The sequence below is a fragment of the Asparagus officinalis genome, chromosome 8 (genome assembly GCF_001876935.1).
Source record: "Asparagus officinalis chromosome 8, Aspof.V1, whole genome shotgun sequence".
In the NCBI taxonomy this organism is placed as follows: domain Eukaryota; kingdom Viridiplantae; phylum Streptophyta; class Magnoliopsida; order Asparagales; family Asparagaceae; genus Asparagus; species Asparagus officinalis.
In genome coordinates this window covers 8,793,261-8,810,614 of record NC_033801.1, presented here as the reverse complement: position 1 = coordinate 8,810,614, position 17,354 = coordinate 8,793,261, and the positions used below count along the sequence as shown (strand labels likewise).

Below are 17,354 nucleotides of genomic sequence, written 5' to 3'. Positions count from 1 at the left end.
CGCGAGCTAGGTGGCCGCGAGCCAAATAGCAGCGTTGGAAATTTATTTCTAATCGATCTGGATGTCAGTCGTAGCCCCATCCTACTTTTGTTGACAATAAAAATTCGGTGGCCGAAATTGTTAAGAAAATAAAAAGGTGGCGGGTCCCATCAATAAAATATTATTAGTGGCGGGTCCCATCAATAATATTTTATTAGTGCATAGTATTTTTCCAAACACTATAAATAAGCCCAAAACTCTTAAGGAAAAACTCATCTCAGAAACAACTCCTCTCATAGAAGAGTAAGAGAGAAAACATAGAGAGAGTTTGTGAGAGTTCTTAGAGTGTATCTTGATCAAGAGAGAGTGTTCTCTGATCCAGTTCTTTTGGAATATAAAAGAACTGGGCGTCGTCGTTGCATCGTGGAGTAGCTCCGAAGGAGTGAACCACGTATATCTGTGAGTACTGTGATTGATTTTTTGCCTTTATTCTGTGTATTGCGTCTCCGTTTGAGGCATTCTTACTGGTGTGTATCTTACAACTGGTATCAGAGCCTGACTTAGAGTATATATATCTGCTTATCGTATGCTCTGTGGCTGCCACTAAAAGTGGATCCTCCACATCAGAAAATAAGTTAGGTTATTATTTACTCTTTTAAGGCACTGTGCACTATTCACGAATACGATACTATTCACCAGTACGGCACTATTTACAAGTACTATTACTATTCACAAATACGGTTCGGGAAATACGTAATCTTTCGCTATGAGATCTACAGTTGAAGATAACAGGCTTTGAATTGAGAACTTCAGCGGCCAAAATTTTAGTTATTGGAGGATGCAAATAGAAGACTATTTGTAGCAGAAGGATCTCTTCCTACCCCTCCAAGGAGAGGCGGGGAAACCTTAGAAAATGGATGACGATAAGTGGAAGATGCTCGATCGTAAAGCACTTGCCACCAGCAGGCTCAACCATCACCAGCATGTGACTTACAACGTCTCGCATACGACCACCACTAAGGAGTTGATGGAGGCCTTGGAGGCGCGGTATGAGAAGGCGTCTGTTTCAAATAAGGTGTACCTGATGAAGAAGTTGTTCAATCTAAAGATGTAGCAAGCAGCTCGCATGGCGGACTTCTTGAACGAATTTCAGGCTGTCGTGCAACAACTTGCTGCAGTAGATCTCAAGTTCGATAATGAGATCCAAGCTCTTCTGCTACTTTATTGTCTACCAGATTCATGGGAGAATATGGTGATGATGGTGAGCAACGCCAATGGCAATGATAAGATGAAGCTCGACATAGTGATTGGGGCAATTCTGGATGAAGAATCTCACTGCAAAGTCTTAGGAACTGAGGCTGTTGGCCTCATATTTATGAGCCTACTACCTAATCTTGTTTTGATTATTACAAACAATTCCTAACAACGTGTATCGAGTGTTTGTATTTGTTTTTTTAGGTAATCTATACAAATATCCATCGTCGGAGGTTGGATGGAATTGAGCTAAACGATCACATCAAACGAAGGTTGGCGGAATATCGGTATGAAGCCATTTGTAATTCAAGTCAAATTCAAGATCAAGCTTCATCCGCAACTGAGTTGGGTTATATTGAAGCTTTATCATCTTGGGTATATTTTAGTTTAGGTGTTTATACTTGTGTGTTAAATACATTGAGCTCAATATCACACATACACACAATTCTTGTTTTTGAGTAATTTTGACAAAATATTGAGTTATGGGTTTATGGAATTAACAATTATTATAAACATATTTTATTAAGTCTATGAAATCATTTCATAAGGTTTCAAAATATTGTTTAATTCAAAAGTCAAAAATCAAGAAATTTATATACATGTTCGTGCATGTTTTTACAAAACAGATAAGTTATCACAAATGAGAAATAAAAATTGAAAAATTCTTTTTCTAACATGTTCTATTACATGTTTACAACCATTTTACAAATGTTTATCATTTTTGGAGTTGATTTACTATGTTGAATTGATTTTATAAAATCAGGTGTTTCAGCAGTTATACGAATCTGGAATATCTACTTTAAAATATTTATTTCTCACAAATGGGAAATGATATTTTAGAAATTCCTTCTCTAACATGTTCATCTATATGTCTAGACCTTCCCTAAAAATTTCATGATTTTTAGAGTTGATTTACTATTTTTAATTGATTTTACAAAACCAGATACGCAAAAATTCTAGAAACTGCCAAAGCACTGTAGTCAGTCGACTGATCGTGTCTTTTCAGTAGGGGTGCTAAACCGTATCCGTATCCGATGAAATATCCGTAACCGTATCCGTTAGGATACGAATATGGTTACTCAAATCTATAACCGATAGGATATGGTTATGGATATGGTTTTGTAGTGAAATATCCGTATCCGTATCCGAAATATCCGAATACATATTAGTCATACTCTTACGATAGTTTCGATTCTTAGATTATGGATTTGTGGTTAATTTTGATGATCAAGATGACTAATCTTAACTATTTAGTTATAATGGACATATTAACGAACTTTTTTGTATCACATGAACTATGTTTTTCTCAATACTATCTAGTTTTCTCATATATGTTTTGTATCTGCAACCGAATGCACCCCTACTTTTCAGCCTATAACGGCTAGTTTTTGTTTTTGGGGGTTTTGAGGTGTTTTTGTTGGTTTTTTGGTTTGTTTGAGAGGCTATAAAAAGCCCTCTCCTCCCATTTGTTTTTCATGGGTGTTTGAGTGAGTTTCATACAAGTTTGTTTAATGATTTTTAAATTTGTTTAAGAAGCTTTTAAGTATTTTACAAGTTTGGTTTTATGAAGAGAATTTCACAAGAGCTTAAGGAGATCATTCATTAGTGTTTGAGCATTCAACTCTTCTCCCTCTCTCTTGTCATCTAGAGAAGTTTTTCTAAACTCTTATCTAGTTATTTATATGTTTGATTTTCATTTCCTTAAGCAAGATTTATATTGAGTTTAGTTTGTTTTGATTATACTCATTGCTCACACACAACCTATTGAGCTTATTGTATTTATATACATAGTATAAATTTGGGTTGTGGGATTTGTAGACTCTGATTTTGCTTATGTATACCAAGTGTAGGATCGTGACCCTCAAGAATAGAGTTTGCTCTTATAAAAATCTATGGAAGCTTTACACTTAAACACTAGAGGTTGAGTTTGCAAAGTAGATTATGAATTACGAAGAAAGAATGACAATCTCAGAAAGTGAACATCACAAACACAAGCATGTATACCCGTTCCACCTCCCCGGTATACATCCAGTCTCTAAGCAAATCCCGCTTGAGAGTTTCCATTATGATTTTGAAACCTTACAAAATTAAAAGCAAACCTGACCAATTTAGAAGACTATGTAAATTGTAAACCCAATTGACAACACCATGCCAATTGTAAACCAACCTCTAGATCAAGAGATCAACCCCTCTCATAAACCGAGAGAACCTTTCTTTGAAGCAATGTACAATTCCAATCCTATAAGCCTTGATGTGAATGTGGATGTGTAACAGTGGCTTATCAATATTTTTAACTCTTTGAATATTGCCTAAACAAGCTCTAAGGATGATAGGAACAAAGACAATATCAGAAACTCTCTTTTATGGAAAAACAGATCCAAAAACTAAAAGTTTAGAGAGTTAATTTGCACAATATGTGAATCTTACAAGTGCAAAACTTTGTGCTTGTTTTCTTATGTTTAAACCTATTTATAGCCTTTGAAATGACATAAATTTAAACCTAATTAACGTCCACAAAATGGCTATAAACAACCACTTATTTAAAACCTAAAATATGGAAAAACTGTATCTGTAGTCAACTACAAGTCATAGTAGCCGACTACACTGAGTCTAAACAGACTCTATGAAGTCAAAAAATTGCTTAGTAGTCGACTACAAGGCATAGTAGTTGACTACACTGTAAACTCCTAAATTCTGGAATTCTATTTTTAGTATTTTGACTGTAACTTTCTCATCTGACATCGGAATGAGGTGATTTAAGATTTGTTGAAAAGATGTTGAAAAGACCTACAATTTTTGGTCTTTTGAGGTTTTCCAAATTCGAACTGCTAAGGGGTATAAATAAAATGTTTTAAGACTCACTCAATATTTATAAACTCTAATGACTAACATAGGGGATTTCTATTGTTAACCAACACACAAAACATGTATTAATGTGTTCTAACACTATGTGTGTGCATGTGTGTGAATAATCAAGGCTTGTACAAATTTCTAAGTAAAGAAAATGTAAAATTACATTTTGACAATTAAGTATATCTTCTTCTTTGCTTCTTTTTGCCTTGAACTCATCTATGTCTTGAGTATCTCTTTGAATATAATTGTTGATATAGCTCTAATACTGATCTATGTCTTGAGTATCTCTTTGAATATAATTGTTGATATAGCTCTAATACTGCAAAACAAATGTTAGCACATAATACACACAACTCTCTTTGAATATAATTGTTGATATAGCTCTAATACTGCAAAACAAATGTTAGCACATAATACACACAACGTATAATATTTGTTATTATCAAAACAAACTAATCTTGGCGTCAAGATTCCTATCATTCTCTCCCTTTTTGATGATGACAAATATTTGCTATTAAGATATAAAAAATTTAATTCCCTTGCATGAAATCATTAAATAAAATCTTTTACCCCCCCTGCATCAAAGCATTAGTAAAAAATTTAAAATTTTCTATATAACTCCTCCTTTGTCATTAGAAAAAAGAAATAAACATAATTCTAGTTAAAAAAATTTTCCCCGGGTACTTTAATAAAAACATTAAGTACTTTGGTACCCTTTTATATTATATCATTAGGATTAGCCCTTAGGAATCCAAATCCACTTGGAATTTGGTTTTCATTAATTAACATAAGTGTAATTTTTGTATTGCAAACTTCATACATATAAGATGAAATATAATCATTCCTATCATGAATATTCAAATTCTTAGGAATCCATATATACTTATTTTGTTTAGCATGAATATTCTTATAATTATTCTTCAAAACATAATCATTCTTTGTAAAATACTTAGGAACAAATCCAATGCTAAAATGATTGTTTGAAGATTTTTGAAATGAGAGCAAAATATTCAAATTCTCTTTACCTTTATTGAATTTACTAACATTCAAACATATATCATCATATTTTAATTTAATAGAAGAAATATCTTTATCTAAAACATTAATGCGAATTTTTAAATTATTACATTTTGATTTTAGATAAACATTCTCATTAGTCAAAATATGATTTTCTTTAAGCAAGGATTTATTTTCCTCTTTCAATTCAATTACTTGAGAATTAGAAATAGTAGAAGAATTAAAATCAGAAATTTCTTCAAGTAATCTTTTATTTTCAACTTTAAGAAAATTATGTGAAGTCTTTAATCTCAAAAATGTTTCATATAATTCATTGAAAGCATCTAAAAGCTCTTCATTGCCACTTACTTCATCTTGTGCCATAAAACACATATGGTCGCTTTCCTTTTCTTTGATTTTTTCATCCGAAGACGAATCATCACAATCAACCCATGTAGCCGCCAAAGCCTTCCTTTTCTTGTTGCTTTGAATATTATTGAAGTTGTTGAAATGATTTGATTTTTGCTTATTTTTCAATAATGGATAATCTTTTTCATATGTCCTGGTTTGTTACGTTTGAAACAAAGTAAGTTATTTGAATTTGAATTTTTTAATTTGAACTTACCTTGTTTTATGAACTTTCAAAACTTGCGTGCAAACATGCTCATTTCTTCATCATCATCCGGATCTTCTTTATTGGAAGTAGTATTGAATGCAAGTACTTTCTTGTTCTTTGTTTCATCCTCATTCTTTCTATCTTCAATTTGAACTTCATAAGCCATGAGGTTACCAATTAGATTTTCTACCGTAAAAGTTGATAAGTCATTTGCTTCCTCTATTGCGGTAACTTTCTTTTCCCATTGTGGAGTAAGTGAACGAAGTATCTTTCGTCCATCTCCACTTGAGTGTATACTTTTTCAAGACCGATGAGAGAATTGGCAATATCGGTAAACCTTGTAAATATCTCTCCAATGGTCTCATTTTCCTTCATTATAAACAATTCGAATCTGTGTACAAGAACAGAAATTTTAGATTCTTTAACCTTACTTGTGCCTTCATGAGTTACCTTGAGTGTGTGCCAAATGTAATAAATAGATGTGGCCGTTGACACCCTGTTGAACTCATTCTTGTCAAGAGCACAGAACAACGCGTTCATTGCTTTAGAATCCAAATTTGCATTGTTCCTTGGAGATGAAGTCCATTCCGTGAAAGGAGTAGTTGGCTTCTCGTATTTTGTTTCCACAACGTTTCAAAGTTCGTAGCCAATTGATTGGAGATAGATTTTTATTCGACACTTTCAATAGTTGTAATTTAGTCCATCAAACATTGGTGAACGATTTGTAGAATGTCCTTCCTTGAATTTTGAATTTGAGTCAGAAGTTGATGTCATTTCTTCAACCTTGCTCTGATACCAAATGTAGGGTCTAATTTTGCTTATGCATACCAAGTGTAGGATCGTGGCCCTTAAGAATATAGTGTGCTCTTATAAAAATCTACGGAAACTTTACACTTAAACACTAGAGGTTGAGTTTGCAAAGTAGATTATAAATTGCAAAGAAAAAATGATAATATCAGAAAGTGAACATCACAAACACAAGCATGTATACTGGTTCCACCTCCCTGGTGTACATCCAGTCCTCACGTAAATCCCGCTTGAGAGTTTTCATTATGATTTTGAAACCATACAAAATCAAAAGTAAACCTGACCAATTTGCAAGACCATGCAAATTGCAATCCCAATTGACAACACCATGCCAATTGTAAACTGACCTCTAGATCAAGAGATCAACCTCTCTCATAAACCGAGAGAACCTTTCTTTGAAGCAATGTACAATTCCAATCCTATAAGCCTTGATGTGGATGTGAACGTGTAACAGTAGCTTATCAATCTTTTTAACTCTCTGAATATTGCCTAAATAAGCTCTAAGAATGATAGGAACAAAGGCAATATCAGAAACTCTCTTTTATGGGAAAAACAGATCGAAAAACTGAAAGTTTAGAGAGTTAATTTGCACAATATGTGAATCTTACAAGTGCAAAACTTGATGCTTATTTTTTGATGTTTAAACCTATATATAGCCTCTGAAATGACATAATTTTAAACATAATTAACGTCCATAAAACGACTATAAATAGTCACTTATTCAAAATCTAAAATCTGAAAAACCTGCATCTGTAGTCGACTACACTAAGTCTAAACAGACTCTGTGAAGTCAGAAAATTGCTTAATAGTCGACTATAAGGTATAGTAGTTGACTACACTGTAAACTCCCAGATTTTGAAATTCAGTTTTCAGTTTTTTGGCTGTAACTTTCTCATCCGATCTCGGAATGAGGTGATTTAAGATTTGTTGGAAAGCTGTTGAAGAGACCTACAACTTTGGTCTGTTGAGTTTTTCTAGATTCGAACTGGTAAGGGGTATAAATAAAATGTTTTAAGACTCACTCAATATCTATAAACTCTAATGGCTAACATAGAGGATTTCTACTGTTAACCAACACACTAAGCATGTGTTAATGTGTTCTAGCACTATGTGTGTGCATGTGTGTGAGTGATTGTAGGCTTTAAATATAATTTATGTATAAATTAACAATGAAAGGTGATTGTCGTATAGTTACATTAGTTTAAAGGTGGTTTACAGGAAAATAGAAAATCCTTCTTTAAATTCACATCTTGTACTATTTAAACCTGGACTGTTCTAGTTGAATATTCTTCATGAACTAAGACCCGACTCTTTCAACAAATTGGTCTTTCTAAATTCACAGCTGAATGCACAAATTGATCTTTCTAAATTCACAGCTGAATGCACGTAAAAGATGTTGAGCACGGATTGTCATAATACTATGTTGAAGTCTCTTTCACTGTAGACGTTTCTGAACTATACTGAGAAGTGAGAATTAAGGCTTACAAGTTTATATTATAGCAACAAGATTGTTGAAAAATAATCCTGACATGATTTGGATTCATGGACCGTCCAATTATGGTGCAAGTCGTAGGCAAAATCTAAGTCTTGTCCAGAGAAGAAATGATAATGAATATAATCTTAGAAAAGGGCAGCATAAAGTAAATATGAAGGGGAGCTCCCCAGATTTCTTTTCCTTTAGAAAATACTGGATCTGGTAAATGTTGAAGACAAGAATGACAACTTCACTTGTAAATTAGCTGCAATATATCAACATGATTTATAGATGAATGGCAGTAGCTGCAGTAATGCAGAGCCAGATGCTCATGAAGGTGTATATATACAAGTATCAGAAAGAGAGAGCGAAACAAAGAGCGAGAAACAGGAGTACAGATGAGAAAAGCAAATCCTTCAGCAGAAAGATCAATCTACGCGTTCACAGCAGCCTGCTCTTCAGCCATCTGTGATACTGGGAGAAGAGTGCATATTAAGTTGCGGTCACCATACACATTGTCGACACGCCCTGAAATAAACCATAAACCAACATAGTCAGTATCTATATGAATAAGAGAAAATTATCCCTGAACTTGTATGCACAAAAGCCCTCCAAATTGGTAAATCACAGAAAACCTTTTGAAATTGTCTCACTTAATTATTATGACTGACAAAGTTAACTTAAAATAGCTAAGCATCAGAGTCAGAAGGGTTGGTAAAAAGTAAAAGTCAAAAAGGATAATTTTGACTTTTTACTCTACCTTTGAAAAGCTGTTTATCAGATTTCACAATAGTTCATGAGGGTGTTGAAGGGGGTCTTCCTCTAATTACAGAGTTTAACAAGGGCCTTGTGCAGTTCAGGGGGTTTCGCAAAATTTACCCTGTGAAGACTACTAAGATATGAAAGCAAACAGAGATATAAATTGTACCTGTTGTTGGCCAGAACTTGGCACCTCGGAGCCATGGAGCAGGGAACGCAGCATAATCCCTGGTGTATGGCTTCGTCCATGTGTCGCTCATGAGCATTGATGGTGGATGAGGAGCACCCTGTACATTTTTTTCTCAGTTAGTCAAGTAATACACAGTTAAAATTGAATATATCCGCAGATATAAAAATCTTTGGTGAATACCTTGAGGACATTGTTATTAATATCAGCTTTGCCATTCTCGATCTCAGCAATTTCTTCTCTGATGGAGATAAGAGCATCACAGAACCTATCAAGTTCAGCCTGCAAGAAAAAACAGACGTTACTTAATAAGAATGAAAGAAAACAAGGCAAATAGAAATACAGTAAACTGTTAAAATATATACCTTGCTTTCACTTTCAGTGGGTTCGATCATGAGAGTTCCTGGAACAGGCCATGACATTGTTGGTCCATGGAATCCATAATCTATCAAACGCTTCGCAATATCTTCAGCCTCTATACCAGCGGTGTTCTGCAATAAAGAAAGTGGCTTTAATATAAACAGCGAGAGATGAAGATAGACAGAAACGTTTATAAATGGTTGTTTTAAGAGTATAATGCACCTTGAAATGCCTGAGGTCAATGATGAACTCATGGGCACAAGTACCATTAACCCCACGGAAAAGGACGGGATAGTGGCTCTGCAAGATAAAAAATAAGGATGTAAATGATTTTTTTAAATACAATAAAATGTTGACCGAACAAAAGTCCTAATGGTTTACAAACTACACAGTCTGCAATGTGTTTTCCTTTGTAGTTCTTTATGCACGTCATTTTTTGTGAAACAAATTAAATGCGAACTATTAAGAATATTACGTAAAAGTTGGAAGAGATAAACACAACCCGAGTTTTAGCATTGGCATAGGCTGAACCAAAGCTTGAAGATATTGAACTAAACCTCGATAATAGGTCGAACCAGGTTAAGTATGTGGACATTGGTTCCGGCTGATACATGTTCTCTTCGCCCTTTTCATCTCTTTCGTCTTGTTGAATGCGATGAAATGAAACTCTTTAACTGAGAGTAATTTCCAGGTCCAATAAGGTTCCTAGTTTAGATATGTGTCTTAGTTTTGCTTATCAGAGCACAGGTTAGTGATCAAGCAGTTTGGAAATTTTGCTACTTAAAGGTTGAAACTACTTAGTAAGGAGAGGTCTTCTGCATAGGGTACTACGAAACAGTGATTTTATGAATGAAAACCTTCATGCACTAGCTATATATGATTCCACAGGCATGACATACTTAATTTCATGTTTACAGCCACTCTAGCAATCAAAAGGTTCAAGAATATTATAAGTGATAAAGGAAATGGATACTCTAAAGGCAAAAACATTGGAATGAGTATGCTAAAGCTTACTGGTATGTTCGGGTGGTGCAAGGATTGACAAAGATATCATAATAATAATTGATAATGAAAAGGAAATAACAGCGAATCTATAGTTATCAGAAACAGGAGAAATGTGAGAAAACAATACCTCTAGGCGCTTAGCCATGTAGTTTGCATTCAGTATGGCTATCTTTGAAGCATCAGTAAGCCCCTTTGAGCCCATCATAGCAATGTAACAGTAGGAGATAGGTAAAATAAGAGCAGATCCCCAAGGGGCTGCAGAAATAGTACCAAGTGGCTGCTGATTCTCGGGGGCTGGTAACCCTCCAGTGGCAATCTAGAACCAGAAAATTTAAACTTTTAACTCTAAATACAAGTGTCAAATAGAAAAACCTAAATGTAAAATAATAAATAAAATAATTTATTTCAAATGACTGTGATGGCTTTTTCATATACTTGGGTAGTTTGCTATTCAGCAACAAAAAGATGCAAGCAATGGTAACCCGTTTGTTCTTTTAGCATCATAACAATACATAGATACTATTTCTTAATATACGAGAAAATTCCAATGTACAGATGATAACATGGCTATATATGCAGCTTCTAGTGAATAAGCAAGTCTTTAAAAAATGAACTAGATATTTTTGAATTTGTAATGGTGTAGTGAATAACCTTAGGAGGGTAGGATATTTTTGCAACAACAAATTTTATGCCATAATGTATTTCCATATGACACATATCCATCACGTAAAGTTTCATAGATAAAATAAGCACTGGACACAGGTTGTTTGTTACAAGGTCTGACACAAATTTGTAGTAAGAAATATTATTCTGCAAATTATATGGCGGAAATATTTGATTAACTCATTTGGTTATAGAAATCACATTCAAGATGTTCGTTTATTCCCCTAAAATTAAGATCTATATTCTAACAGAGTAATAGTAACCATATGTAATAAAATTTTCTTCAATATATAAAGATTTCTTGACAGCATTAACCTTGTAGAGGAAAAAATGATGCCAATGTAGAAAGATTAAACAATTGTAAGTATGGAAGACAACAATACTAGATAACAGTACTGAATTAAGAAAGAATATTGGATGACCCTCTATGTAGGCATTTCAAACTAAAATGACTCAAATTACCAATGGTAGCATAAGTATGAGATGATGGTTTCGTCACATTAAATATATGGTTGTTTTCTATCGATGGCTGTACATGCATATTCCCAGCTGACAGAGAAATTACAGTTGATTGTATTTCTCTTCAACATATTTAGACCAGGCATCACAAGTACTTCTTTGCAAGATAGTCATTACCATTAATTAATAATATTTTCATTTAAAATAAGTCAACATCATGAGAATATAACAAGACTAAAGTAACATCCAAATCATATGTTTATTATTTAACTATATAAATCTTACCACAGGATGTGATGGCAAAAATGGTGCCAAGTGTTTCTTGACACCAATGGGACCCATTCCTGGGCCTCCTCCACCGTGTGGAATGCAAAATGTTTTGTGGAGATTAAGATGACATACATCCGCGCCAATATAACCAGGGCTTGTTAATCCAACCTATATGAGGAAAAAATTCTGTCAGGATAGAGTTAGAAGTATGAAATGTACTAGATTATACCAGAGAAGAAGAAAAATCTAACTGAAAAAGATGGAGGCAGCTTTGGGCAAATGATACATGGAGGAGACTGATATGTGACATTTATGCCAGTGAACGTAACCCATAGATGTACATTACAGAACATCTAAGTCACAGAACATCTAAGTCTGAAGAGATTATATTAATTTGTTGACAACAGAGTTAAATTGAGGACATGGAAACTATCAATTGCAGATGATTAAAAACGATTGCCAAACAATCCAGAACAGCTTGGCAATAAATAGTTGAACTTTGGTGATAGTATCCTTATCAGACTAGATATTTTAATAAAAAACATTGCATTACAAGTTGACAGTGAATAGTTAGAACCATGGTGACTGTACATAGTTAGATCTATAATGCCAAATATTTTTCTCTTCCATTAAAAAAAAGTTTCCCTTTACTTCTTCTGTAGTATATCTATGCACCAAAGTGACCTTAACAGACGATATAAACCAATTTCAAGATTATTTGAGCTGGTTTTTCTCAATAAGGTCCACATGAGTTATCAGTAACCTCAAAGTACCAAGAGTACTAGAAATGCCATAAAAATGATACTACTTGATTTAGATTACTTCAGTATTAAGCTTGTTTCAGAGTCTGAGCTTTGTATAGTAATTTCTCATGATTCCACCTACAAGACATGTACTTCAACTATGCCAGTGAGTCGAAATAACCTAGAATCCTATAAAAGATTACACTCACCTTGCGAGTTAAGGAAAGTATGCTATCTCATTAAGTTCATCAAAGAAAATTCGTAAGGATTTTATAGCTTGCATATGCTGAATAGTAGTTTTGGTCAGAGGAAGCCAAGACAAACCTGAGCGTTCATGTTAGCACCATCCATGTAAACTTGTCCTCCATTGTCATGAATTATTTTGCATATCTCGTCAATGCCTTCTTCATAGACTCCATGCGTTGAAGGATAAGTAACCTGAGGAACCGGCACAAGTAAGCATTATCATTGAAGTGACTATGGTTGACAGAATAATATCAAACTCTATGTTAACATCATATATAATATGAGAAGAGAAATAAACGATAAATCCTCTAAACGGTAGTTCACACCATTCTATTATGTAGGATTAGCACTCATTACATGTCTTTCTTACAAAAAAGTTCAAAATCACCTTTTTTATAACAAGTGATTTGTCAACTATCTAGGAAAAAAGATAAAGATACAATATTGTTTTGATTTTCTCACATTAGGTTCAGTAGAAGTTGTTCAGAATGAGAATTCATACCATAAGAGCAGATAAATGTTCCTTGTTTGCTTCAGCAGCTTTCCTTAATTCCTCAATGTTAATGTTTCCCTTAGCATCAGTTCCAACAGGGACAATTTTCATTCCACACATTGCTGCACTCGCTGGGTTAGTGCCATGAGCTGAGACGGGAATAATGCATACATTTCGATGACTATCACCTCTTGCCTACAAATTTCATTCAAACAAATTCTTAGGACCTTGAACACCAAGAGTTTAACTGAATATATTCAAATGATTGTAACAATACACATTGATTTTGAAAGAGGAATCACTCACCACATGGTAAGCGCGAATAACCATAAGCCCTGCATATTCTCCAGCAGCACCAGCATTTGGTTGCAATGAGACAGAATCAAATCCCGTGATTGTGGACAAGAGGTCACCCAAATCGTTAAACATTTCCTATAAATAAAAGACTATTATTAATAAACAAAAATTAACAAGTCTGATGATTTCAACAAACACAATTATTACCTGATATCCTAGAGCTTGTTCAGTTGGGGCAAATGGGTGGATGTTAGCAAATTCAGGCCAAGTCACGGGCATCATCTCCACTGTAGCATTCAGTTTCATTGTGCAAGAACCAAGAGGAATCATACTATGACATAAAGACAAATCCTTTGATTGTAATTTACAAATGTACCGGAGTAGCTCATGCTCTGTGTGGTACCTGAATCAAAGCATAAAAAGTAACAATTGAAGCAGAATCTAAGATGGAATTTTATGATCAAACGCTCAGGTTGCGGGTTCATACGAATTGAAGATCTGATGTGTCAAGTATGGGCTGTTTCTTACAAGTCCACTAGGGATTGTAGTTTGGACCTCCGGTGCTAAAGATGCAGCAGTGAAATTTACCTAAAAAGGTGTCATAAGCTTTTGATTGCCCAACAAAATAACACAAGAAACTATCATGAGATACTCACAGACTTGCCACCAGCAAACACTTTAAACAGCTTGTCCACATCCTCCAAAGTTGTAGTTTCATCAAAGGAAAGAGTTATCTGAAAAATTACGAATGGAACTGTATAAACACCAGAAACAACCACTTGCGAAAGTATGGAAAACAGAGGCAAATTATGATTCGCCTTTACTTACTGTGTTAGAGTCCACAATTCTAAGGTTCATTTCACTCTTGTAAGCTGCATCTGCAATAGCTTTTGCATCAGCACACTTAACCTTCACGGTGTCAAAGAAGGGGAGCTCTTGGACAGTCACTGTTCCGAGCTTCTTCAGCCCATGTGCAAAAGTACCAGCAAGGCCATGAACTCTGTCCGCAATAGCTTTGAGGCCTTCAGGGCCATGGTACACCGCATACATTGCGGCCATATTTGCTAGCAATGCCTACAAACATATTTCAAGAGAACTCGCTATGAGAGATGGATCAAAATGAACCTTAAGAAATTAAAATTAAAGGAATTAGCTGGAGTTGGGCAGGGCACAAAGGTTGAAAGCAATAACAATTAAATAATATTAAAATTAACCAAACTCAAATTGGACGGTGCAGATATGAATCAGGTAAAAGAGAAAATGGGAACCTAGAGATGACTAAGACGAGCGCTTCATGTATAGACTGAACAAGCTGAAAGTCTACCAAAATTCAGTAGAGAATTTATAAAATTTATAAAAGTTACAGCTCTATCAAAGTACAGTTTAGGGTGAATGTTTTATTTATTTAAAAAAAAGCATTTATCCTGAAAGAAGTGAAACAAGTACATAAGTGAAGGAAAATGCAAGAACTAGATTAGGGAACTTCCTTATATAAGCTTAGTAGATACAGAGAGAAACACTGAGCAAATCAGCAAAACATTCATAACTGCAACGCAGAGATATGAGTTGAACAATCAAAAACAAAATTACTAAAATGAACTACCAAGTAAATTCTTAAACCAGGATATTTGGATAGGAAAAAAAAAATTCCCCAGTGGGGTTCTCTATAGAAATTCATATAGGGAGAAAGAAGATAGTGACAAATTGCTTCACTATAAATTCTAAATCAGTTCAGTCAGTATTGCCACAATGAATATATTCATCAACACGATGCTAGCACAATCAGACTATTCTATCAATGAAATCCCGAACTTTAAATTCTGTGCTTAACATATGTCACGCTCGGGTAAACTAGGGACTGACATTCTGTCCACCAAATTTTTGTCCCTTCTGTTGTGTGTTAATATATGATACACATCAATACATGCATCTCCAAGACAGTATTGATGTGTATCATATATCAACACAGAGCCCTCGCTCCACTCAAGGTTACATAGCTATAATCATATAAGAGACAAGACAAACTGAAAACATCAACATATACTTCTAACTCAGCATCCAAAGTACAAATAAATTAGAACAACAAATCAAACTCAAAAACCTTATACCTGAGCAGTGCAAATATTACTGGTAGCCTTATCCCTCCTAATATGCTGCTCCCTCGTCTGCATCGCCATTCTCAGCGCCTGCTTGCCCATCGTATCCACACTCAACCCAATTATCCTCCCCGGCATCATCCTCTTGTACTCCTGCGATGTTGCCAAGAACGCAGCGTGTGGCCCCCCATACCCCATCGGCACTCCAAACCTCTGCGCGGACCCCACCACAATATCCGCCCCCAGCTCACCTGGTGGCTTCAACACCGTCAAAGCCAACAAATCCGTCGCCATCACCACCTTCACTCCATTAGCATGCGCATCCTTTATAAACTCCCCATAATCCAAAACCTCCCCTTCAGTCCCCGGATACTGAACCAAAACCCCACAAACATCCTTCGACGAGTAATCGAAATCCTTCAAATCTGCCACAACCACCTTCAGATCGAACCCATCTGCTCGCGTTTTACAAATATCTATAGTTTGCGGGTGGCAGTTGCTCGCGATCACGAACGTCTTCTTCTTACCCTTCTGAATGTTGTTGCACATCGCCATGGCTTCGGCCGCAGCAGTCCCCTCGTCGAGCAGGGACGCGTTCGACATGGGCAGAGCGGTCAAATCAGTGATCATGGTCTGAAAATTCAGCAAAGACTCCAATCTCCCCTGAGCAATCTCAGCTTGATAAGGGGTGTACTGAGTGTACCACCCAGGATTCTCCATTATATTCCGGAGAATCACAGCGGGTACGAAGGTATCGTAATACCCCATCCCGATGAAGGATTTAAAAACCTTGTTCATCGAGCCGAGTCGCTTCATGTGAGAAATCATCTGGCTCTCAGTGAGCCCTTCGTCGAACTTGGGGAGGGTCATCGAGGGGATCCGGATCGACTTGGGGACGGTGGCGTCGATGAGGGCGTCGACGGAGGGGAAGCCGACGGGCTCTAGACATGATGGGCTTGGTCGGCGGGGTGGCGAGTTGTGGCGGGCGGGAAAGTGTCGTGGGCTTCAGGCCTCGACGTGAGATCGAACGGGATTGCTGGCGCCGGTGGCGGGGGGCCTTGGGGGCGGTGGCGGGAAAGCTGTACAATGTGGAGATGTAGCGGGGCGGAGAGGGGTTCGAGGGTTGCGATAGTAGGAGGCGGGGAGGAGGAGAGCGCGGGTCGATAATCGCCGAGCTCGCTCATCCGTGAGAGAGAGAGAGAGAGGGTGGAAGCGAGGAAGGAGACGATGGCGGTTTTTGTCGATCTGGGTGATGGTGTTAATAAATAAATAATATAATATAATATATTATTTATAGGGAGAAAGTGATTGAATTGTAGATCTGAATCTTGGTGGGTGAGTGGGTGGTGAAAGAGAAAGCAGAGGAGGCCAACTGAAGAGAAAACGGGGGTGGGGGGGGGGGGGGGGTGACGTGGAGGAAAACTAGATGCTCTAAGCCTCTAATCCCTGAGGATTGAGTTTGAATGGACACGAAGCGAGAGATGCCCATCCCCCCCTTATCCCTCTGTTTTTTCATGAGAGCTTGGAGGGAGAGGAGAGGAGAGTTTGAGAGGAGAGGCTGGGATCACAGGGAAGTTATCGCTTTCTCGGGCGTTGTTGGGCCTCAAAAAATAATTTTGGAGACAAAGGGGGGATTTTGGGACGCGTGGGTGGGCCTCTTGAGAAATTGGAAGAGCGAGTGCAGACAAGATGGGAGGGTGTGGACGAGCTCCGAGGTCTGGTTTCACCCGGCCACCTGCCCGCTGGGTGGCGATGATGATACGGGAATCTGTGGGAATATGTGATTGGTTCATGGCA

The 17,354-nt window shown here is 36.4% G+C and overlaps 1 protein-coding gene across 1 annotated transcript; it reads right to left on the bottom strand.

Annotated features, from left to right (window-relative positions):
• On the bottom strand, positions 8,209 to 17,121 carry LOC109822299 (glycine dehydrogenase (decarboxylating), mitochondrial). Its single transcript, XM_020388480.1, has 15 exons — positions 15,570 to 17,121; positions 14,290 to 14,535; positions 14,118 to 14,195; positions 13,949 to 14,049; positions 13,669 to 13,864; positions 13,471 to 13,596; positions 13,174 to 13,359; positions 12,750 to 12,863; positions 11,698 to 11,850; positions 10,418 to 10,606; positions 9,508 to 9,585; positions 9,291 to 9,416; positions 9,109 to 9,207; positions 8,908 to 9,025; positions 8,209 to 8,507 (listed from the first exon to the last, which is right to left on the bottom strand). Exons 1-15 carry the CDS (start codon positions 16,425 to 16,427, stop codon positions 8,413 to 8,415), a joined length of 2,763 nt encoding a protein of 920 aa, XP_020244069.1. The 5' UTR covers positions 16,428 to 17,121; the 3' UTR covers positions 8,209 to 8,412.

Excerpts from the sequence above, each read along its gene's own strand:
- LOC109822299 (XM_020388480.1), bottom strand. The coding sequence starts at position 16,427 with ATGACCCTCCCCAAGTTCGACGAAGGGCTCACTGAGAGCCAGATGATT. Across the intron at positions 10,607-11,697 it reads TTTTGCCATCACATCCTGTG|ATTGCCACTGGAGGGTTACC; the intron begins GTAAGATTTATA and ends TTCTGGTTCTAG. Across the intron at positions 9,586-10,417 it reads ACATGGCTAAGCGCCTAGAG|AGCCACTATCCCGTCCTTTT; the intron begins GTATTGTTTTCT and ends TTTATCTTGCAG.